General features: G+C 39.0%; 1 protein-coding gene across 8 annotated transcripts in view; it reads right to left on the bottom strand.

Annotated features, from left to right (window-relative positions):
* Nucleotides 1-24,079, bottom strand: part of Bap170 (Brahma associated protein 170kD) — a 138,591-nt gene that overhangs the window by 45,965 nt on the left and 68,547 nt on the right. For all 8 annotated transcript variants that reach the window (XM_083129565.1, XM_083129559.1, XM_083129562.1 and 5 more), the window contains exons 5-7: nucleotides 9,980-10,198; nucleotides 7,058-7,802; nucleotides 895-1,150 (exon numbers count right to left, since the gene is read on the bottom strand). In XM_083129565.1, coding sequence (XP_082985691.1) covers nucleotides 895-1,150; nucleotides 7,058-7,802; nucleotides 9,980-10,198 — 1,220 coding nt within the window. The remainder of the gene's footprint in view (nucleotides 1-894; nucleotides 1,151-7,057; nucleotides 7,803-9,979; nucleotides 10,199-24,079) is intronic.

Here is a 24,079-nt window from a genome sequence, read left to right as displayed (position 1 = left end):
ATACAAATGTAAACAACATTCTTATTGTTTGGATTAACGTGGGAGGGAGGAAAATGACGTAAAATATACACATATTTAATGCTCATTTGGCAGCTCCGTATATGCCTTGCTGTCCATTATTCTCTGTCATTTGCAATAAAAACAAGTCACTGCAGTGTCGGCATCGGGTACTCCCACAGCGACATTCATCCCTTTCCCAGGAACTCAGGAATGAGCTTAGCATTATAATAATGCTGGTTTTGAAAACGTCACGTTCGTAACCCACGGGTTGCGAGCAAGAATTGGCAATGAATGGTTTCTATTATTTCCCCATAGTGTTGAGCATGCCTTGAATGTAACGTTTGGGTACAGCGCTTTTCAGTTTAGTCCTGCCTTTGATCTTTTCATCTGCTTCCCAGGAGGGTGCATCATTTTCGGAAATGTACATGGAATTCTTGTGCAGGACCCCAGCCTGTCACAAGCAAGGGTGAACAAACCTTTGAAAAGACAAATGAGTTGTTTCTCTTGGCCGCTCTAGCCACTCAAAACCTTTGGTATCATCGCCGGCCCCCGTGGTGGAGTGGTTAGCACATTGCGCTATGACGCCAGGGGTCCCAGGTTTGAATCCCGACCTGGGCATGGATGATTGAGAGTGTACATTCATAAATTTCATCATATCGCCACTCATTTCCATCTTTGCAAATTAGCCAAAAGTGGCACAAAAAGCGAAGTAAAATAAAGCAAATCAATCAATCAATCTTTGGTATTAGCGAAAAAAATTGAACCGATACTTAGCCCTAGTTAGAATGTAACCATTACATTGCAACTCTGCCTTATCAATTTACAGACTATTATTTGTTTCAACCTAAAGTACAAAGCATACAGCTGTTTGTTAAAAAAAGAGAATACAATTACCTTTTGATCTAGGCACTTCAACATCACATCTTCATTGTCATCATTTTGGCAAATCTTATTGAGGATTTCCAAACAAGACAAAGCAACAAAACGATCTGGTGAACTCAACCCTTTGGACACAGTTGTTATGAGCATTGCCGACATTTGATCTGTCAAAGGATCTTCTACTAAAATATCACCTGCTACATTTCCCAGCATATCAAGGCCTAACTGGCATAAAGCGTTCCACTTAGATTGGGCACACAGCAACAGAAACCTGAAAATATGATAGGAAACGTTAACACTCTCACAGCTGTAAGATACACCTACGGAATATGGAGACAAAAATGAAAACAATGATAATAACTACACTACCAAGTGAAATACAACAAACAAAAAAACATGAATATATATATATATATAAACACAGAAATTCAAGAAAAAATTAAGGCTCAATTTTTGCTTTTATTGCTTAAATTTCTGCATAGTACATCTCCTGACGAGCGACTAGCAACAGCTTTAGCAACTCTGTCAGAAGTAATGCTATGACATCATGGTTTTCCGCTGAGCAAGCTGAGCTGAGCACTAAACCTCAAGTAGGTTACGTAAGTTAGCTTTGGTGTTGTTAGCATATACCTCCATTTTTCTATGGCTGCTGCTAGCTGTTCACCACATTCTGCATGTGTCAAAATCATACTTACGGTAATACATGTAGTTACGTTCTACAAATAGTTTAAGTGGAGAAATATGTAAATATATGCACTAAAAAGTCATAAAGTTTGCTGTTATATTCATTTCTGCAACAACAATGTACTTTCCACATATGGTGGAACTCAAAATTTGCATTCCAGGACTTAATATATTCCTGCTTGATATATATTTAATTTCTGTGCTCTTAGAAAAAAAAAACAATGGACTATACGTTTTTTAGTCCCCTAAAACCTACAGCCAAGGCTTCACTGTATAGGATAAGTAAATCAAATATTTTTGAAAAGAAAAAAGAAAAAAAAATGTAAAAAATGAACCACCACAGAGGTACTTTTATTAGCCATGGAGGAAATATACACCCAAAGTTGTTTCATTCTCTTTTTTTAAACTCTTGTCACTGCTTTGATTTTTAACATTAATTTACTCTAAATGTGGATTTACTGTACATGTAAGAGTACAGTAAAGTTTTACTTAAGGTTTCTCATACCTCTGTTGAGATGATGCAACACTTGAGCCTTGGTGGGGGCCACATCCTGCTGCTGACAGTCACTAAAACTAAATGCAAAGAGCTCTAAACCTGGTGCCCCTAACCTACAATTCCACTTAGTTCTAATAATGCACATGTGGTTCGCAGGTGAATATTAAGCATTTTGTATAATCCAATTATTGCTCTATACAGATTATCTCCTTTACAATAATTCTCAATCTGTCTCAAATGTTTACATCTCACCACAATACCAACTTTTTCTCCGATGCCAAGGTTGTGCAATTACACATAGAAAACATGTGTACATGACACGTATATTGCGCGTAAAATATGTATAAAATGTAAAGTACGTAAAACTAGAATCAAACATAAAAATTTAAAGAAACATGGTTTTTGCTATAGTTATTCTTATGTATGACGGTTGGAAGTTGCAGAAAACAAAACTAGGTTTAAAAAACTTTCCATCTGAATTTGTATGTGTTCTTATATTAGAATTTTACAAAATTCCATATTCACATTCATATCATAATTAGCCTATGCAAGTGTATAATACATATGAAAAAGGAATTTGAAACTGTTACTGAAAATTTGAAATCAAATCCACGTAAATTGTCATTAATCATTATGTTATGTTATACATAACTATACAAGTACTAGTGCAAGACCTATGTATCAACTGATTTCTCAATTTTTAAAAATATGTGAGGGCAGTTCAATTTTTAAAATCTGTTAATGAGTGCGAGGTGGCTGCATAAACAACAGAAAAGAATGTACTGAAATATGTATGAAAATTAATTGTAAAACGTAAATAATAAAAAGTAGTTTTATACTAATAATTTACAAAAGAAAATTAGTTTTTAATGCGTAAAAAATTGGTTTTCTACGCGAAGTAAATTGCGCATAATTTACATAAAAAAAGCAACGAGTAAATTACATTGCCAACCCTGTCAGATGCTTTGCACCAATCCCTTTCATTGCTCATGGAGGTCAGTAACTCAGAAACGACAACTTCTCGAAAATTCTAAAGGATTGCTAGTGACAAAACCCTCCTGAAATGACCAATAAGGAAGTGGAAGACAAATCCCAGGTGCAAAGTTCACCTTGACAAACTGAGTAAACAAACAATTCAGCAGTGAGGTGTAAACTGTTTACATAGAGGAATGGAGCAGAGCCAGAACAGTGAGTACTCTGAATTGCACGAGTGTGCCTATGCCTGGCCTGGATAGTTGCAATGAACAGATCATATTGTCCCAGAATATCTACCAACCAGGTAAGCCAGAACAAACAACAGGGCCTCAGCCCCCCCCCCACCCTGTAGCCCCCCACGATTTTTGTAGTACGATAAAACACATTTTGATCGAAAACTTAAGAAGTTTAAGTTTACATTTTCCAATATTAAAATTCCATTGAGGCAAGTACAATGTTCAAGTACATTTTCTAGTTCAGTTAGATCGCAATGTTAGTTTTAATACGATGTGTTCTAAAATATATGCAGATATGCCTGGATAGCAGTGGTTACCATCTGATACTATGTAATGGGCCAATCATGAGTGCCAGCCAAACTTGCTACAAAATCTGTTACCTGCCTCGTAGGTGGATGACATATTCAGTGTCTGTGAGATGGTTCTTTAATTTTTGGCATATGCAGCTAAACGTGTACATTATTAGGCTCCACAAATCGTATTGCTATATTTCTGAATAAATCTAACATCTAAAGAGACGTCAATGTTATTTTCTGTTTGTTATTTCCTCATTCGAGTACCGACAATGCTATGAGTGTTATCGATGTTCTCTCATTGTTTTCATCGTTATATCTACCCTTATCATTCAAGACGGAGAAATAGGACGTTAAGAAATCAAAGAGTACACAAAGTAACTAATTCTTAAACGTTAAGAATTGGAAATATTAAAATTGGACCTCCCGTTATCTAGCAGCAATAATGCTGCCTTGCAATTAAGGGGTCCCTGGTTTGATCCCCGGTGGAGGCACATATCATTAAGTGGCTCGGATTCCACTATAAGCTATAGTCTCGTTACAGTTAGCTTCTGTGTATATAGTGGATCTTAATACAAATCCAATCAAGTAAACATTTTTGCAAACAATGCAAGAATCAGCACGCTTGGGCAAATTTCATTCTTCGCAAGCCTAGGCCTACATGCTAATTAATTATTATTAGTGATGTTAGAAAATAATTTCTGCATCAAAGTGACAAAATTTGATTCCGTGCAGAAGAATCAATCTTTGAAGCACACCTTATAAAACTATTGATCCAATTCTGATCAATATTCAGAGCATAATATATTCTGAAATAAAATTATAATCTTCAGCAGTCACTTCTCTAACCAAAATGCCCAGTGCAAGAGTTGCAACTACATATATTCATTGATTTTATGTCAATATATTTGTCTCGTATAGTGGAGGTGGATTTGCAATATTTTTGTTCCTTGAGAGTGACATGTCCTAAGTGGATGATACGAGTATTTCTCACTTCCTCCCCCATTTTAAGCCCTAAGTTCTGAATTCCAGTCGTTGAACAAGAAAAGGAAGATATTTCATCATGGAAAAGAAAATGGTATCATTAATACAGTTTCTATTCAAGGGTGTTTTCGCTTATTTGATGCCTACTTTATTCAGTTAGTGCCACTTTTCTGAAGCATGAAAAGCTATAATCTTTACACGTTTACTACTGTTGTGATTTGAACAACTCAGAGTCATGGCACACTATGAGGCAGAATGGACACCAAAATATAGACCTTCAGCAGCTGCTTGCAATGATTGAAACATTCAAAATTTTCTTTTACGAACTTTATAAGCTTTGTGTTATTGAAATGTTCATATCCCCATCAACGGTTGCTTGCGACAAACCTTCGAAATCTAATTGATGACGAGAGGTTGAGTGCTCTATCTGTTCTGTCCTTTGAAGAGCTTGCAAAATCTTTGGATTTAAAAAAGGTTGTGGCTGCTCATAAAAACAGACATATCTATCTTATCGTAGTTTCTTGCTGTCGCTCATTTTCTCATTTTAGCAACAAGTTAGTTACACTGTTTACATAGAAGTAGTGTTACGTGTAGTATTTATATGAATATCCAGCGAGTTGATAATGTAATGAGTGTAGTTTCTATGGTGTATTTTGTACTCTTCACATGAATAGTAAGACTGATATTATTTCACTCAATAATGGCTTAGGAAAAGAAACATATAATTATTGCATTTTATTTGACATAAAAGATTTGTGTGCCTAAAAGTACTTTTGTATATGGAACAAAATGCAACATCTCATGATTTATCTTGAGTTCTGATTTTAAAATATGCAAACAGTAAAATTATACTCTCAAAGTATGAAGTAACTACATTTTAGTCGGTATTAGTTAGCTCCCCAAGAATTTGACTCCGAAATCTGAAGCCTTCCCCACTCATGTCAGGCTGGCGCCATCACTTACAAACAATAGGGCAAATTAGCCACCATACTGCCCATGATGGTTTCAGCAGTGCATTTCACTTGAAAGGTGATCAAGGTTACAACTATGTCACTGGGGAGGTCCTGATCTAGATAGCCAAATGCAATGGGAAACTATGTTTCCTCCCAAAAGTAAGTTCTGTAAGGGTGGTAACAAATTATTGAGTGCATTTCAGCACGAATAGTAAAAGAAGCATCTGGACAACTTGTTTGGATCTTTAAAATATGCAATAATATTTTATTTGTAATTTTAGTGCATTTCCTTAATTCTTGTTCTACTTTTTATTTTTCAGTGGATTTCTCGAAAATTCTGTCAGAACCACAATATAAAATACTGACCTACAGTCACTAATCAGGAGATTATTACAAAATATGGCAGTAGTGGAAGTTCACATGGAGCCTTAACTTCTGCAGTGCAATGTCATGGCGTAAAGCAAGATTAAATGAAAGTATGGTGAAGGGTCTATCACATTCAGATAAAAATCAGCAATTTTTTTTTAGCAACATTACATGCTGAAGGATTGTCCTGCAAATATACTCGTTGAAAACTAGAGAATTGGTGCAACTAGCTCATTTTATGTAAAATTATGGACTGTAAATGGAAAACATGTGCAGTGAAACCCCAATTTTACATTTTCCCGCATTATACATTCAATTTTGATGGTCCCAACATAGAAAAATGTTAAGAAATTTTCCTCGATTTTACATTTTTTTCAGCTTGATCCCCCGAGGAACGTAAAATTGAGGTTTCACCATATTACTCAAAATATGCACAAATATATAACTTGAAATTCATGGATGTCATTCGTACATTTTTGCTTGGCTACATACAAAGAAAAAAAATGTAATTACCCATAAATTCAGACCATAATTATTAATGACTGAAATGCACCAAATAAATTGTGAATGCCCACTATTATCATGTCCCAAAAATATCTCATGTCATAAAGTTGGACAAGATAAAATGAATGATAAGAGGAAAAAACAAATGCAGATGAGTTTTCTTAAGAGCTAGTAATAAACAAGGAATAAAACAAGTAATGGATGAGGCACGAGGAAAACGACAGACGCCAAAAAACTGCAACACACAACAGATGGGGCAGAATGGGTGGTACAAATATACGAGGATGGTACCAAAGAAGATGTATGAATAGGGATGAGATATAGAGGAAGATCAGAGTCAAGATTGAAGGAGCCAACTGTGAAAGGAGTTGGGGGGGGGGGGGTTGTACTGAGATTAGAAATAATGGTGGAGTTTTCAACCTAAAGCCCACACAATCAAAGAACAAACTCAGGCTTTTCGTTTACACATGTCGGAGTTCCCAAGTAAAACAAGCAGTGTTGTCACATGTCACTCCCCCTTCCTTCACAGTTTGTTCCTTCAGTCTTGATTTTTCTCTATATCTCATCCCTTTTCAAAGGGAAGACGACGAAGGCTATGTTTCCCTGTTATGATATATATTCTATATTCAAATTAATTTGTTAATTAACTATGCAATAATGATCACACTGAACAAGTGTATAGCTTACCTTAAGAGTGTAGTGTTCTTTGCCATTACAGTAACATTCTCATCCTCAAAGCTAAGATTTCTTAGAATTGTGGCAATTTGTAGAACACGTTGCCCCATGAAGTCCTGTGTGCCGTAAGTCCTTCCTAGGCAGAACAACTCCCTGTCCGATTCGTCGATCTTAAGCCACGATTCCCTTTCTTTCTTAGGCTCAACAGTCTCCTCTTTCAAGTCCTCGGACTTCACATCGTCACCCACGACAGGAACATCGACACTGCTGTTTGTCACTTCAACACTATCACTAGCTTTACATTGTTCTGAATCCTTCTTCGTTTCACTCGTCACCGAACATTCATCACCAGCAGATTTCCCCTCATCTTCTTTCGCGGGACTTTGTTCGTCTATTTCCATTTCCTCTTCCTTCTTACCGTCGTCCGTTTCTGTAACGTCACCTTCCAACTTCTTCTCGGCATCCACCCCAACGTCTTCATCTTCCACCTTTCCCTCACTTTCGGTTTTCACACTCAAACGTTCACAGGCCTCTTCCTCAACATTCACACCTAAGCCGAGAGCATTCAGGGCAAGTTCAACTTCACTAGGCTTCTTGGGAAGGGGTAGCGGCTCCTCTGTTATCTTGCTTCTGCTGATGAAGTTCTCATCCGTCAACTCCCAAAAGTCCGGGTCCTCAACCACATCTGACCAGAAACGTCCCATGGGTCTACTCCTAACGCGGGCATACACATCATTAAACAATTCGCGAGTAGATGCTGCAAGAAAAATGAAACATATTAAAAAATTATGTAATGAATACAAGAAAACAAGTTATTATTTTCATATTACATTTCATGAACAACAAATATCACCCTACTTGCAGGAGAAAATCACAACTGTCAACAATTAAAAGCTGTATTCAAAACCAACCTGACATGCACCTATGCACCATGTATCTAATATATAGAACTGAGAAATATTTAGAATAGGTTTTGATTGATTTAGCATATTTTACTTCACTTTTGTGTCACTTTTAGCTAATTTGCGAAGATGGGGACGAGTGATGACACGATGATGAAATTGATGAATGGACACTCACAAACATCCATGCTGAGGCTGGGAATCGAACCCAGGACCCCCGGCATCGTAGCGTGCTAACCACTCCACCACAGGGGCCAGCATTTAGAACAGGCAACTAATAAATTAGGATTATATGTAAATGCATAAGAAACCAGGTACATGACCATATAAACAATATTATTAGAGAAAGGTTTCAAGCTGTCAATATGACTGGGTTCAGTTTTAAGTTGTCAAAAAATACTACAATTTTAAACCTGCTGCTGTTTTGTTACTGTTACTGAAGTTACGCTTAATAATAATAATATATTTCTAAACAGCGTAAATCTACACATTGAATTTTGATGTACACTGATTCTAATATCCATAGTAATTATCCGATTATATTTGAAGGCTCGGAGCTAAAACATGGTAAGAGACATACCTGTCATTATTGAGTTTCTTAAGCAGAAAGGTTATTAGAAGCTACACTACACATAAATTGTTTTCGTGTTTTGTTTACCAATTTCAGAAGGTCAATAAGTCTATTGCAAATTGAACAACATGGCAATTACACATGAAAATTGAAGAATGCTCTTTTTACTTTGTAACTCAATAATGACCAAAATGGCATTTACCTTCAATTAATGTTTTTCAAAAAAATAATTTATATTTGAATTATAAGAAATACATTTTAACAAGTTGCCAGCCACATATACATGGTACAGCTAGAAATAAACCAAACTTTACTTTCTGTTGCCTTGTAGTTGGCACTCATGTTGTGCAGAGATAATGACTAACGTGTGACACAGCACACAGTTGCTAGTGTAGCTAGCAGAAGTAAGATGTACGGTGGCTTTGTGTGGGCGACTGTTGGTGTAAAGTTGTGCTGTCCGATTGGGATGGTGGTGCAGAAAGAGAAGCAGGCTGAGTACTGAACTCCGTGTTAAACTAGGCAAGACAAGGCATATGTTGCCAATTTGCCATGCCTTTGTGATGCAGTGTGACAGAAGAGGTCTCCTTTGTGGCAAGCAAACAACTGCTGGATTCTCTACCATGATAATGCCCCCCCCCCCCCTTCCCCCGAGTGCCCTTGTGCGACTGAAAACTTCACCAAGCTTAACACACCTGTCTTTCTGAAGCCTCCATACTCGTGGGGCCCTGCTCCAGACAATTACTGCCTGCTTCCCAAGCTGAAAAAACTGATCAAGGGAACAGGTTTGCCTGGGCAGAAGAGATTAGGACATCCCCTCAAGAGGTCACCAAAAATGACCCGCAGAATTTTTTTTTTGATAAGTGGTATGGATACTGATGAAAATGTGTTGTTATCCAAGGGGTTTAAATTTGAAGGTGGTGTTTTGTAAAAGCTTGAATTTCATGTGTAATAAATGTTAGCACACAATCTTTTTCTGTTTTGATTACATCACACATAAGACACAACTTCAAATGAAGAAAACATGGAGTGAAAATGTTAAATTAGCATCAAAATCTAACTATAATTACAAAAAAACAATATCTGCTGTGTATATCTATAAGTTATCTACTAGAGCACTAAACTTTCAGAGCTTCCTTGAACATTGCAGCATTTGTCCAGTTCTTAGTGTTATTTTATTGTAAAATTAATACAAAATGTTTACTAAACCAATGGGAGAACCTTTCCCTTACATTTGGTCAGGTGGCTATCAATAAGGGAAGAAAATTATAGAACCCTAATAAGAACAAGCATTGCGTACAACCCTGTGAATATGTATTCAGAAGTATTCCTTTTATATTAACACCAGAGATTACACAAACGTATAAGTAGATTACACAAACATATAAGTAAGTGCAACTCTAGATTGCAACTCTTTTTTATTATGAACAAATCAAGCACCGAACAAATAAAATTAACACTTACTGTGGCTGAATACTCCTGTGTGTGCTAAAAGGAAATCAATTAGCCTGGGATATTTGTCCAGTCGGAGGGTATGCTTTCCTTCATTTGACAGAAGGGTACAGACATTAATTGCAAAATCCTGCTCGTTGGGCAATGGTGAAACGAGAGACAGTGCCAACCTATCATAATCAGATGGTTTGTACAGATTGACAGAAAGGCCCATAGAGGATCGTGCAGTTTCTGTAACGAAAGAATAAAACATATGCACATTAGTCAATTTCTTCCATACACTGTTAATAAATTCAATTACTACGCTACATGTATAAATTAGTAATTTAGAGAATCAGGCTGGCTACTCTACGATCATGATAAAATTCAAGTATAATTCCCGGTTTTCAAGGCGTTCTTTCCAAAAATTCAAGGGTACAAGCAGATGCTTTCTCTATTTCAACCTTATGTGTTACCGCCTCTCACCACCCACACACACACACACACACACACACAAATACATATATTAACAATATAAAATGTCTGTGCGATTCCAATGTATCCAAATTCAATTCAATTAAACGGTGTATAAAGGGTAATTCATATAAAACTAACACATTTGTTTGCCGTTTTATTGAAACAAGAATACCTCGTAATTCTCCAAGTAATTGTGTTTAGCAACATTCTTGTTGAAATAAATTAGGAAAGATATGTGTTAGTTTTCTGTGAATCACCCTGTATTTAAAATATTTAATTTAAGGTGCAGAGTTTACATTTGACATTTCACATACTAGGACTCAAAATACATAAAAACACGTCTCAAATGTTACGGGATATATTAATCTACAAAAAACTGTAACTTCTATAAAAATTTCAAACTCAAATTTACCTAATAACTTCAATATTTATTATCCTGCAATAATTTTCCACCTTTCAGATAGATTATTCTGTAAAGGACACTAACAAAGAAAACGTATTGAGAGAATTCGGTTTTATTTTCCAAGCAGCTTCCTTTTCCTTCCTCGAGCAAAATTATAGCTAAACTGTGAAAAACTCGCCTCAGGGCATTATTAAGCATATATAAATTCAATGGGATTTGGATTAATTTTTCACATAATTCCCGGTGAGCAGACACCCTGAGAATCTAACTGAAAGAAGTTTATCTCAAGTTAAAACTTGTAGAAGCAAATTTAGTCACTCACATAGTAAAAAAAAAAAGGAGTTTACACACTACAGACTAAGAAATAACATTAACCAGGGGTAGAAAAATGCAAGGTGCCTGAAAATGTTAACCTGGTGCCTGAATTTTAAAATTTAGTTGTATTTTTCTTTTCAATATTTTGATTTCGCTTACAAAAATTTCAATTACCTTTTTTTAAAAATAACAAGTACAGTAATATTTGTGCGTTTTCTGTATCAAGTGTGTTATTTAAATCAGAATAATAAACATGTCATTATAATTTTTTACACTGATGTTAACATAATTTTAAAATGTGCAGGGATCAGTTGACCATATTTTAGAATGTATTGCATAGTTATTGATGCTTTTACCAGTCGAGTCCTCTTTAGGAAAGCCACTCTAGTGTACGAATTAATTACTTTTAGTCCAATCTTGTATTAGCTAATAAATTACATATCGTAATATCAAATTTCATAGCTTTTCTTATTGTTAAGCCCGCATCACACAGAACTGGATTTCCAGTAGGTATGCCCTAGTTGGCGCTGGACTGGCTACCAATTTGCTAGTTTTCGCCTCACACGATACTTATCAGTGTACTTGTCGATAGACTTTTGTTCCCATACGAGGGAAGTTGTAATGGCGGCCACTTGAGATGTAAATAATGTATCACTTCACATATTTAAAAGCCGATAACTATTCAACCGAGAGGAATAACGTTTCGTATAAAACGTTATTAGGTACACAATGGCGCTGCTTAAATACATACTTTACAACGTTTACTGTACACGTATGGAAGAATATTTTAGTTGTTTCAAATGTAAACATCGTGCACTTGGCATAGATGGTGTAACTCCACGCACCTTTCATGCTGTATACGTTATACATTGCTGGAGTAACACTCTGAAACCACAGACAAAAACGCTCCTTTGCACACACACAGTTTATATTCACATGGCGAAACTTTGCTCTGATTGGCTGTTCTACGGAATCCAGTCGAGGAAAGCAAGTAGCAATTAGAACATGTTCTATTCCTTAAAACCAGTCAAGCAGTCAGCTAGGCGGCCACGACTGCTACCTAGAAAGTTAATTCAGCGCCAACTAGGGCATTCCTACTAGAAATCCAGTTCAGTGTGATAGGGGCTTTAGTTAAATCCATGGCTTTCTTAGCCAATATTTGAAACCAAAGAAAGAAAAAAGATGGTTTGCTGGTTCCTGAATTATTTTTAGTTTCGTCTGCCCCTGATATCAACGATAATATTCTTGGAAATCCAAAAATTCAGATCACTCATTTTGTCGAAAAGCAGATAGTTCAAATCAATTTCCAGTATATTCTGCAATGTTTTAACTTTTCAAAACTTGTTTACATTCTCTGGCTACTGTCCTGTATGAACACTTGGAACCCTCTCCCATGTAGTGCACCCTGGGCTTCATTTTGCAGACTAACGAGGCTCTGACGTCATTCTACCGAGACAAAACCCAATTATTATTAACTTTTTAATATCCCATAGATTCACATGCAATATAATCCTGTATGGGGCTAATGTTGTGCCCTGTCCATGTATGTTTGTGACTGCCCTTTCATCAATTCCATCTTATCACCATTTATTCTTGCCTTCGAGATGGGGCAAAAGTGGCAGAAAAGCGAAGTATATCAATCAATCGAAAGTCAGCGATGGGACTCGAGGCGCTGACCCAAGCAAAGGAGTAATCCTGGAGGAGATGGAAGACGGATGGAGCGTGTTGCTGATTACATCACCTCCACGCTCCCTATGCTCCTAATAATTTCATATTGTATATGCATCTGGATAATCTGAATATAGTCGTGGTATTCGTCAATGTTGTGGGAAGAATGTTAGCTCCAATAAATATTGAAATGAATTGTATTTTTAATCAGGCTGGGTTTATTGTTGTTCCTGTAAATAAGGAAATAATAAGTGAATTAGCCCTGTTCTAATGACGAATACTGCACCTATAGATAGAACGTAGTGGAAATGGGTCACAACATAGTATCATGTAATACGTGTAATGAGTAGTTTCCTAGAACCATTCATGTGATTACACCTATGGTAAATAAGATGAATCCTAGTGTTCACATTATTGATGGGGAATACGTTCATTTATGTAGGATGGATATTCATGTGGATACTTAATTCCTGTTGGTACTGCAATGATCATTGTAGGTAATGCATAAGGGAGATATTTATCATACATTACAAAATGCACCAGCTGAAGAACAACATAGGCAATCTCTACACATGGACGTCCGCAGGATTTTTTCCAGGGAGGGGCAAGGAAGGTATTTTTTTCCAGGGGGGGCAAACGAAGACAATTTTTTCCCAAAAATAGTGTTGTTCCCTAAAAAACATTGCTTAAATTTGAATTTATGGTGTTCAAGCAATAATTAACACATATTATTGTGGCTAAAATGAAATTATGTGTGTGAAATACATATTTTTTGGTGACTTTCATTTCCCCTTGCCCCCCCCTCCCCTTCCGGACGCCCATGTCTCTACACCATGATTGTCGAGGCTTTGGGTGACAGCACGGCGGCGTAACGGACCAAATACATACTGAAGGAACAGCACGCGCGCCCCCTTCACTTGTTGCGCCTCAATCAGTGCGCCCGGTCTTCTCCAATCCAAGCCGATGATTCTCTCTGGTGTTGTGGGTCGCCCACGTCCTCCCCTTACCTACTCGCCGCGATGGGAGGGGAAGGGTTATGTAACACTATCGGAGGGGAAGACCTTGGCCTTGGGAGAAAGAAAGAGAGGCAGCATCCAATCGTCTCCTACTAAGCTCTTGGAGGCCGGCTGGTGCGCTCGTCCCTAAAATGCTCCCCAGCGCCACCAAGCGGGAGGCAAGAATGGAGGATTTCAAGAGACGGAATCTTGTATTACAACTGAACAATGTCGCATTTTCAAAGAACTGCAGATGCCATAACCAGAGGGCGGATGTTGTGTGTAACAATGTGTGGGATATAGCTAAATATTTTCGCTTATTTTACTTCGCTTTTCTTCCACTTTTGGCTAATCGCGAAGAGTGATATGAAATTGGATGAAGGGCCACTCACAAAGGACACCCATGCACAGGCCGGGATTCGAACCCGGAACCTCTAGACACAAAATTAACTTCAAACGCTCTCGATATAGATATATATATATTGCTTACTTCTAATTATATTCTAAATTATGTAACGAACCTGAGTGTTTTCAACTTATATTAACTGTATCACAGAAAACTATAGTTAGACGGCAAATCAGTTAAATGAACTTGAAACATTCTAAAATGCGTCATCCCATAATCTGTCAGGGTTGACGCCACACGTGCAGAAACTTAGATTTTCGATTGTGTTGCCCAAAAGTTAATTCTGTACGTATTTGTTTTCTTGTGGATTGTGACTTGAAATGCTGAAAGAATTGTTCTTCTCCGATACTATCGACAAGCAAGACATGTTTAACATATTTTGTATTTCTCATTTCCCAAACAAAATTCCACTAGCGAGTGATTGCAAGAGCAAATAAAGAAATATATGAGCTTTACCGTTTGGTGACGCGTGGTCAGCGCATAGAGTTCCATCGCCGCTGTTTTCTGGCTTTCGAGACAAGAGCCCGCTACTTCTCCTTTACAAGTAGCTCCCCAATTGTCCTCGTGATGCTGGGTCAACGACGAAGTTTTGTAGGCTCCCACCGGGAATCGAACACAGGACCGCACGCACGAAAGGTGAGCGCTAACCATTTGGCCAGGCGGGAACCCTTTATATTAATGTAGGCCTACTACGTATATGTTTGCGGTTTCTTAACATGTAACGGAGATTTTCCCAAATGCGAGTCCTATGCAACTTGCCGCTACAAAAATCTCTGCAATTCAATTAGTAGAACCGTTGAAAACGACATCTTGGAATTCACTAAATCACATTTGTGTGATGTAAATATTAGTTGTATCGGACTCAACAGCAAAAACCTAGATATTCTGGTGTCAAATGACCTTAATATGGAGTTGGACTTAAGAAACCAAGGGTTTCCTCGTAGCATTTGCTTCATCAACTTTCATAGCTACTAAGGATCTGATACTATTCGATATTCAGTCTGGTGCAGTAGGGGCTAAGTAGGGACGCTGGAAGGCAAGCAAACGGCATCCCGTTTCTGGGAAATCCCCACAGCCTCCTCCACCTGTTATGACAGGACCGCATGTTGCTGGATCTTGCGTACAGGGGGCTCTGTTGTAAACGATGCGCGCCTGAACGTCAGAACCAGCTACGAAAAAAGGAGGGGAACCTCGCGGATCAATAATGGAAATTCAGTGCATCTGCACGCATCCACAATATTTCAATTCCGATGGAAATTATAAATGCTGCAACGTTTCTCTGTTGCGATAATGCTGGGAGTGTTTTTGTTGTTGTTTTTTTAATTAACGAAGAATGGTTCAGGTACCTTTACTGCGACATCTTAACGGTATTCAGTTGTTTTGATTGGGCTGTAATGCGTGTCACTGCAATGGAATTACGCGTTTTGACAGAGATTCAGAATGCTGCCGGTGAATAATTACATTACGGCACCGAGTTGGCATGCGCATGAACTCCCCTATTGATCAAGCGGGAATACAATGCCATCATTTAGGAATGTTTATGGGAATTAACAAGGCTGACGCAATTTGCTTCGTGGCGCAGCTTATTTTTTGGCGCGTTCGCATCGCGGCGATGAGGACGAGTGATGAAAGTCATGAACACACCACTCACAAAGGACACCTATATCCAGTTCGGGACTCGAATCCCGGTGGCGAGATCGAAAGTCGGCAACGTTAACCACCGAACCGGCCAGAACACCTGTAATGGCATTGTTCCATATCTCGTGCCCGTGGAGGACCGAGTGATACGTCTGGCGAGAATGCAAGGGACCCAAATTCAATTCCCGAAGACGTAACGAATTTCTTTGGATTTGTTCTTATTTTAGGTCGCATTTTTTGCTCCTTTGGCCAGCGTAATCTAGCATAGTATACTTGCATGTGGTTAGTCTTTTTTTTCTTTTACCTCCGCGATCACTGTGGATGAAAATTTTGCTACTTAACGTCGCTTTTCTTCCGGAAAATTGCGACGACGAGGATGAAAAAAATTATGAAAAGGACCACGAACATCCTCCCGGAAATTCGTAGGCGAGATTAGGTACTAACCAACCACGCACGCATCTAGAAATATATATTCGGGGGGAGGGGGGGGGGTCCGAACCAAGTGTCTCAATAATAATAATAATGTTTATATTAAAATAAGTTATAATTAAATAAGATATTATTTAAAATATGTAAATTTATTATTATTGTATTTTTATTATTACACGAATACGTAAAAATATGGTATAACAGTATAGATATAACATCGATTGTCTAGCTTGTGTGTACTTAAGATGGCCAAAATTTGTATAAAAACAAGAAGACTAATGTCAAATAGATAAAGAATTGAATATTTATCAAATAATAATAATAAAAAAGGATGTTAGATCCAGTTGACGAAAAGTAAAGTTCCTGATTAATATTTTATGCATATTATCATTAGTAGTAGTACGCATACATAAATCTTCTTTTCCACTGTCCTTCAAAACAGTATGATTTAAATATAATAATAACCCTTACCTTCTGAGTTAATAGGAAATAAATAAGCATCGATTATAGTACAAACGAATACAGTTATGTTGAAAAATATATTTTCATTATTTTATTTTAGTATTTGGCAAGTCTTTGGGGGGAGGGGGGTCCGGACCCCCCTAAATACGTCCTTGGTTCCAACATAACACACTATGTTCGATACTACAAATCCAAACTGATACTATAAATCCAAACTGTTAACTGTGGTGGCGTCATTTTCTACGAAATCGTATGCCAACCGTGGCTATCAATGGACCCAAATACTATGCAGCTTTAGTTGCTTAGTAATCGAAACCTATTTGAGCCTTAATGATGAATGTCGAACACTCGTGTTTAGATAAAGTATAGTACACTGGATAGAGTTAGTCTGCCATTGATCTCAACATTATAGTTTTTTTTTTAACCAAATCAGTTCCTTCCATGTCCTTTAAGATAAGGTAAAGTTGCAAGTTAAACGAAAAAAAGCGAAATTTCATGAAAAATAAAAATGCATGGAATTTTTTAGATATCAGCTTCATATTCTATATTTTTCCTTTCTTAGCGATATAAATTATTCTCATCAAAGCGTAATAATTGAAATTTGAGTAGGGAACAATTAAAGACTTTTATTTACCCAATTTTGGAAATTATAACAACAGATTGTAATTGTTATCACAGTTTAGTTTCGTATTTTGTACGTACATTAATGTTTTCCATTTTGATATTAATAATTTTATTTTCTGTTTATCATTCAATCACCTCAGCAAGCATTCTATGAACTGATGCTTTCTACGGGTTATGCAATAATAATAGCCGGTGAGATTGCATTTGCATTAATTAATTTTTCTAAGATCAAGAGAGACAAAAAAGGTAATTTTGCCCCAATAAAAAGAAAACTGTGCTCTTAGATTGTGGCATGACTACACAAATTGACTATGTAGATACATACAATTTTCAGTGGGCGCCTGTCGAACAGTAATATATCCACTTCTTCCAAAAAATTGGGAAAAGGTGTAGTTTATAATAATACTGGTGTTAAATTTACCTATGAATCTCGCTACGAATATAATTTTACGCTACCACTAGTTCTAGAAACTTTATACACAGATAAGTTAATCGGGACTGCACTTGAAGTTGAAATTGTGAACTTGCACTGTGCTCCATCGCGAATCGATTCTAATTAACGTGATATTTCCAAAATTCCCTTACAGATACATAATGATAACGTTTCTAGAATTGCTAACTCTTGCATTTAGTAACAAAATCACCTGTTACTGATTTGAGGTTGACTGCCGTATTAACATTTCAGCCGGCGACTTCGGCCTGCATGCAGGTAATAACTTTTGTTTTCTCAACGGGTTGGAACAGGATAAAAGCTTACAGTGTCGCCACACGCGTATTCGCAGCCCAAGACAGACCACAATAGCAATGCGCTAAGCGCCCCTCACCATGCCGCCACTCGACAATTGTCAGCCCGAAGCTGTGAAGAATCTCTCTCGCATCGCCAATTAGGGGGTCGATCGGCGTGCAGTCAAAGAAGACACACGACGGGGCCAGCACATGTGGCAACCTGGCGGCTGCCGAGGCCGACCGAAGCAGCGGGCGGAAGCAGACGAAGAGGAGGAACTGCCACGAACGCAGTGTTGCCCGGTCTCGAAAATATTTTGTTAAGTTTTTACATTTAAAAAAAAAAAAAAACCTGTACGAACGTATTTACCTCCTCTGTTATTTAAAGGGAAAAGGAGGCAAATGCACATTCTGATTGATTTAGTTGTATTTCTGCCACTTTTAGATAATCGCGACGATGGAATAATGCAAGGACATTCATAAAGTATTTGGACGACACAACAGAGGCGACATAAAGGATTATACTGGCCGTGGGTCTAGACGCCAGACCCTTGTTGGCCTGCAAGATTGTGTACTGAGACCACGTGCAGGGTATACGCACGAAAACTATCTTCGAATCCCTGGAGAAACAACGTAACAAGTAGAAAAAAAAGACAACAAAAAAACTACACGGCACCTGGCAATGCCGGGCAGAACGAGTTGGCACGACTGATCGATAACCAAGCAGTGCATTGAATAAACGACGAGGCGAGTTGGCGGCTGGTCTGGCCAGATCGTGTGCTTCCTTGCCGGGGGAATTCTCACAAAACTCGCAGAGAGCGTATTGATTGCGGAAGTCGTGCCACCCGCAGTTCAGGACTTGGGCGTCGACGGCAGGGTCTAGTCTCGCGCGCGGCGTTGTCAGTTTGTATACCCGAGTGGAAAATGGAATTGTTCCGTTTGGGCAGAGCTCGGGGCGATAAGCTATTAGCCACCGCTTGCATGAGTTATCGCGAAGGCAAGCAATAGCACACAGCTGGTCCCACATCCAGTTCCACCGGCAGATGTTGGCTCTCCACTGCCATTTTCCCCCTATATAAAGTACGCACGTATCTACTACCTACATCCCCAAACAAATGTATCACGGTTCCCGCTAGCTTTTGCCACACCAAATTCCAGCCTTTTCCCGCCGACCTCCGCGGTGGAGTGGTTAGTACACGGCGCTACGACGCCAGGAGTCCTGGGTTCGAATCCCGGCATGGCCATTTGGTGTTCTTTGTCAGTGTCCCATCATCAATTTCACTGTATAATCAATCCACTCATTCTCATCTTCGCGATTACTCAATCCCTGACTTTTCAGGTTTTCTGGGTATTTTAAAATAACATTCCAGGCCATTTTGTAATGCTTTAACACGCTAATATAAATATCAAGTCTTCAACTTTGCATGCGAAACAAATTAATGATATTTATTCAATATATTTTAAAAACAAACGCGAAATGTGGGACCACCCCGATAGCGTAGTGCTAGCGTCGTCGCCGTGTAACGAAGGAGCCCTGGGTTCGATACCTGGTGGAGGCACATGGTGGTTCGGATATCACTTTGAACTGTAGATCCAGTCCTGATTAAGCCTCTCCATGAATATTTAGTGGACCTAAAGACAAAATCAACCAAACCAGATCCCCCCCCTCTTTTCCAGTGCGCGGGATCCCGAAAAGTCGGTATCGTGGATCGGAGAATTCCCAATGATTATTCTTATAAGGGGTACATTCCAGATGTTTTATGCTATAAGTGTCTGAAATTAAATTGAATGTAGTAGTTTGTATTCCAGGAATGCAAAAAACAATCACATTAGGGGAAATAGTACGTGCAATTCGAGATTTTATAAAATAGATGTGCCACATATCTACTAGCAATTTCCCATTAATTTTCCAGTTCTTAAAAATGTTTTTTACAAATTTCCCCGACCATTCACTCGTACAGTGGGATGCACAAGTATTGTTGAGCAAATCGTCCACGACTGTTTTCATTTAATGTTTCTCTTGCATGCTACGTGTTTTAAAGGAATGGATATTACAGACAATGCCACCAGCTTGTTTGGCGTTTTGTTTCAATGGTTGAAGCTCTCGTAATGTAAAACAGCGTAAACATGGTGTTGAGATGGACAATTTGCTTGATAATACTTATGCGATTTGCCAAGGTTTCTCATGCAGAAAACGGGGCATTTTACGTTGTTATTATTAAAGCTAGATAATAATATCGCAGCACACAAAAATAAGAGAAATACGGAAAATGGCATGATTTGTGATGGATGTTAGGGAGGAACACTTGCTAAGGCTTATACTGGGTGGGAAGTCAATAAAAAAGTTTTTTTTAAAAAAATTCCATTATTTGACTTGATAGGGAATTGGAATCCCTGAAATGGAGATGTAGTGAATTTTGCCACTGACAATTTTGTATAAATAATTCAAATAACTCAAAGGGTGGCGCTGATACGGACTTGCGGTCAAACAGCTGTTTCGGCAGTAAGCGGCAACCTTAGAATCCCTCCTCCTCGATGAGGATTTTGTAAAAATAACCGTTCTGAACTGTGAATAAGATGGGGGATAGCGCGGCAGGGTCTTTCCAAAGAAGGAACTCTTGCACACGAACCTTCACATAAATGTAATCTTTCGTGTAGCGATACGGCAAGTTTCACGTGTTCGCTCGAACTGGGCTGTTTTCTCAGTAACGTGTATCGTGTGGCCCCGATCAGTACGTGGCGCATGCTCAGTGAACGCTTCTTTTACAGACTGGAGAGTCCCGTGTCGCTCGTCACTTCGGTGTGAAAGTCCCTTACATCTTATTTTATTACGATATGCGTCCTACGGGCTACGTCCATCCATTTTCATATTTCGGTTCTTGTCCGTTGCTTTCCTACCTCCTGATATAATCTCGACGAAGAGACAAAGAGGGCAATTAATTATACTATTACTGCCATTGAGTTATCTGCAGTGAGGGGTTAAAATCGTGAAGAAATTTAACGTGCCTCCACGATGGCGTAGCGATAACGTGGTAGCCTTGTAATCTAAGGATTACCGGATTCGATACTCGGGTGACTGCACATCTGGGATTCCACTTAAAACTATAGGTCCAGTCCCAATTAGCTTATTTGTACATACAGCGGACTCCCCGATGGAGTAGTGGTACCGGATTTGATACTCGGTGGAGGCACGTTGTAGCTCAGATTCCACTTTAACCCTTAACTTCCCACGTGCGGTCTCACAGACCGCTAGCGTTTATTGTTATTCTGTTGTTTATGTTAACTCTGCGTTGGTTTACGTCGTCAGTACCCACTTGAACGTGACCTTGAGCAATATTTATAGCTTTTTTTTCGTGCTTAGCGGTCTCAGAGACCGGACCTGGACTACCTGGCTCATCGTCTACTGTGTGTGTTACAGACCCTGATTTTGATCCTTTAGGAAGTGATGTGGGATCCGACCCCACCCCTACGCACAAACAACAGAATAACAATAAACGCTAGTGGTCTGCGAGACCGCACGTGGTGAGTTAAGGGTTAAATGCCTAAGGTGATAGGTTCGGCTTGTAAGATTTAGATCTCTTAGCATAAATAATAAATTTAAAGTGTATTCATGCTAACCAAACTTAACAGACCTAAAAAAATTATATTTCCTATAGCATTCAGCAGTTAAGTATTTTTATATTTATTTTAAAATAGAGGTCTGTGAGACCGGACATGGAACAGAGTGTGACAAAAACATGACCTGGGAAGTTGTATGCCCCGTCCCATTCGCCATTTGTGAGTAAAGTGGACTTAAATTTACACTATTCGTTAGAACGCTCACTCACACATTTTACACCCACATTTCGTCATGGTGACAACGAAGTAATACTGTAACTAACTACTTATTGAACACCAGTTCTCTTTTGATTCTTGCTCTACCACGATTCGAACCTAAGACCTACGTATTCGTACTGCGATACGTCACTGCGGGATAATCAATGGGTCCTTTTCTCCACCGTTCGCAGCGCTTCGACCTGTCTGTTCTAAAAAAGAGAAAATGCGTACGCGAAAGTACCTTTTCCCTCGCCTCGAAAAAGCTGCGCTCATTCAATGAACTGCAGGATGGATACTTCCGGAACCCGAAAGAAGTCTGCCGTGACGAACCTCTCCTAGCTGTGCCCGCAATCACATGACTCAGTCGTGACGTCACACGGGGCCGCAAGTCGTTGGACTCTACGTTTCCACGCACCTCCGAACGTTGAGTGAGCATTCCTGAACTGAACACCTGACGCGAGTAGTAGTTGGTTGCTTGGGATCAGAGAGTTCGGTGGCGCAGTGGCGGCCGGTTCTGCGACGTGTAAAGGCACGTATTCCTATGGATTTCACTGACAGCACGCTTCTCAACCACCTTTCCTGATTAAGCTCCGTCCGTCGTACTCTGATGTCTGATGATAAATGCTTTCCTTGTTAGGTTAGGCACGTTATGTTTAGAGCTGTTAGTCTTATCTACTGCAATTTTGTGATGTCACAACTCGAAGGCGGGGCTTGGCCAAGATGGTGGTTCAGAAGTGTGCTATAAGCCAGACCCGTACTTGTATCATTTAATAGCTTCTTGTTATATTACCCTGCGAGAACAACGTTTATTACTAGCTTTGAATGTTCATTTCTATTACCAAATTGAAAGACACTCACAAGAAACTGAGATTTTCTTAACAAAATATTGGTGCGTGCATACCTTCCATAAACTTTGAACTAACGCAAATACGAATACTCACATAATTTGCATTGTAGTTTTGTTATTTAGCGTCGCTTTCTGCCAATTTTGGCTAACGGCAACGATGAGAATGAGCGATATGATGAAAATTGATGAAGGGACACTCACAAAGAACGCCCAGACCAGGATTCGAACCCGGGACCCCTGGCGTTGTGCTAACCATTGTGGTCGGCAGTTTTCATATTTTATGTTGCTTTTCTGGACGATGCCCGGTATTCTCCAGGTACGAACTGTTTTTTAGTTCACCCCACTACCTCATTTACTGGGTGGGTGTCTGGAGGTGACCCTGGAGGACCGGAGCATGGCGCTTATTGCACCACCTCCATACTATACGTGTGCCTTTATGACCCGATCAGATGCACGGGGGGGGGGGGGGGGGGTACGGGGCGACCGCTTCTCAAGACACCGAATTGTCAACATCACTTCCACCTAGCACACCCTGGACTGCGTATTGCAGACTGGCAAGCGTCTGGAGGCATGGTCAGTATAATCCTCTATATGGGACTTGTGAGATTGTCCACGTGTTTTTTGAAATTGTGTCCATCTATTTCATCATATCACCATTCATCCTCATCTTTGTAATTAGCCAAAAGAGGCATAAACGCGAAGTAAAATAAAGCAATTCATTGAAAGTGCAAGGAATTCATTAACTTTCCTCTTACCTTCGGTAACATTTCCCAAGAATATGGAGTGTAAGCAATACAATAATGGTGACGACTCTCAAGCTTTGAATTCGTCCCCATTAGAAGAAAGGGGAGAGAGAATAGCTGGAACCAACCGTGACGACCGTATACCAGGTACAGCTTCCCATTTAATCCTCCTCCTCTCTCAAAACACGCCATGTGTCAGCGAAATTGCTACCCACCACATGACCAATACTCCACAGTGCGCTGACATTTATACTGGCGTTAGTCATTGCCCGCTAGCTATTCCAGGTATGGCTTAACATGCGATAAATTCACATGCTTAGCGTACAGTCGGGCTTCATGCCTTATGTCTTCTGAATCATCGGTACTCTTGTTTTATGTAATGTACTACAGGCAGTTGTTCAGTGGGGAAAAGTTTGATCGAGCCTTGGGGGTTGGCAGGCATGCTATACATTTCATATTACAATGTATTTCCACATCTACAATCAATTGCTATTTCTTATGTGTCCATCCAGAGCACAGTAGCTTCAATTACTTTAATTGTGACTATATTAATTACTATTAAAGCAATGGCAGCGTAAACTCGATAC

Source organism: Lepisma saccharinum, chromosome 10 (assembly GCF_977018435.1).
Source record: "Lepisma saccharinum chromosome 10, izLepSacc3.1, whole genome shotgun sequence".
NCBI classification, from domain to species: Eukaryota; Metazoa; Arthropoda; class Insecta; order Zygentoma; family Lepismatidae; genus Lepisma; species Lepisma saccharinum.
Note: the sequence above shows the minus strand (reverse complement) of the source record. Positions and strands in the feature narration are given on the sequence as shown.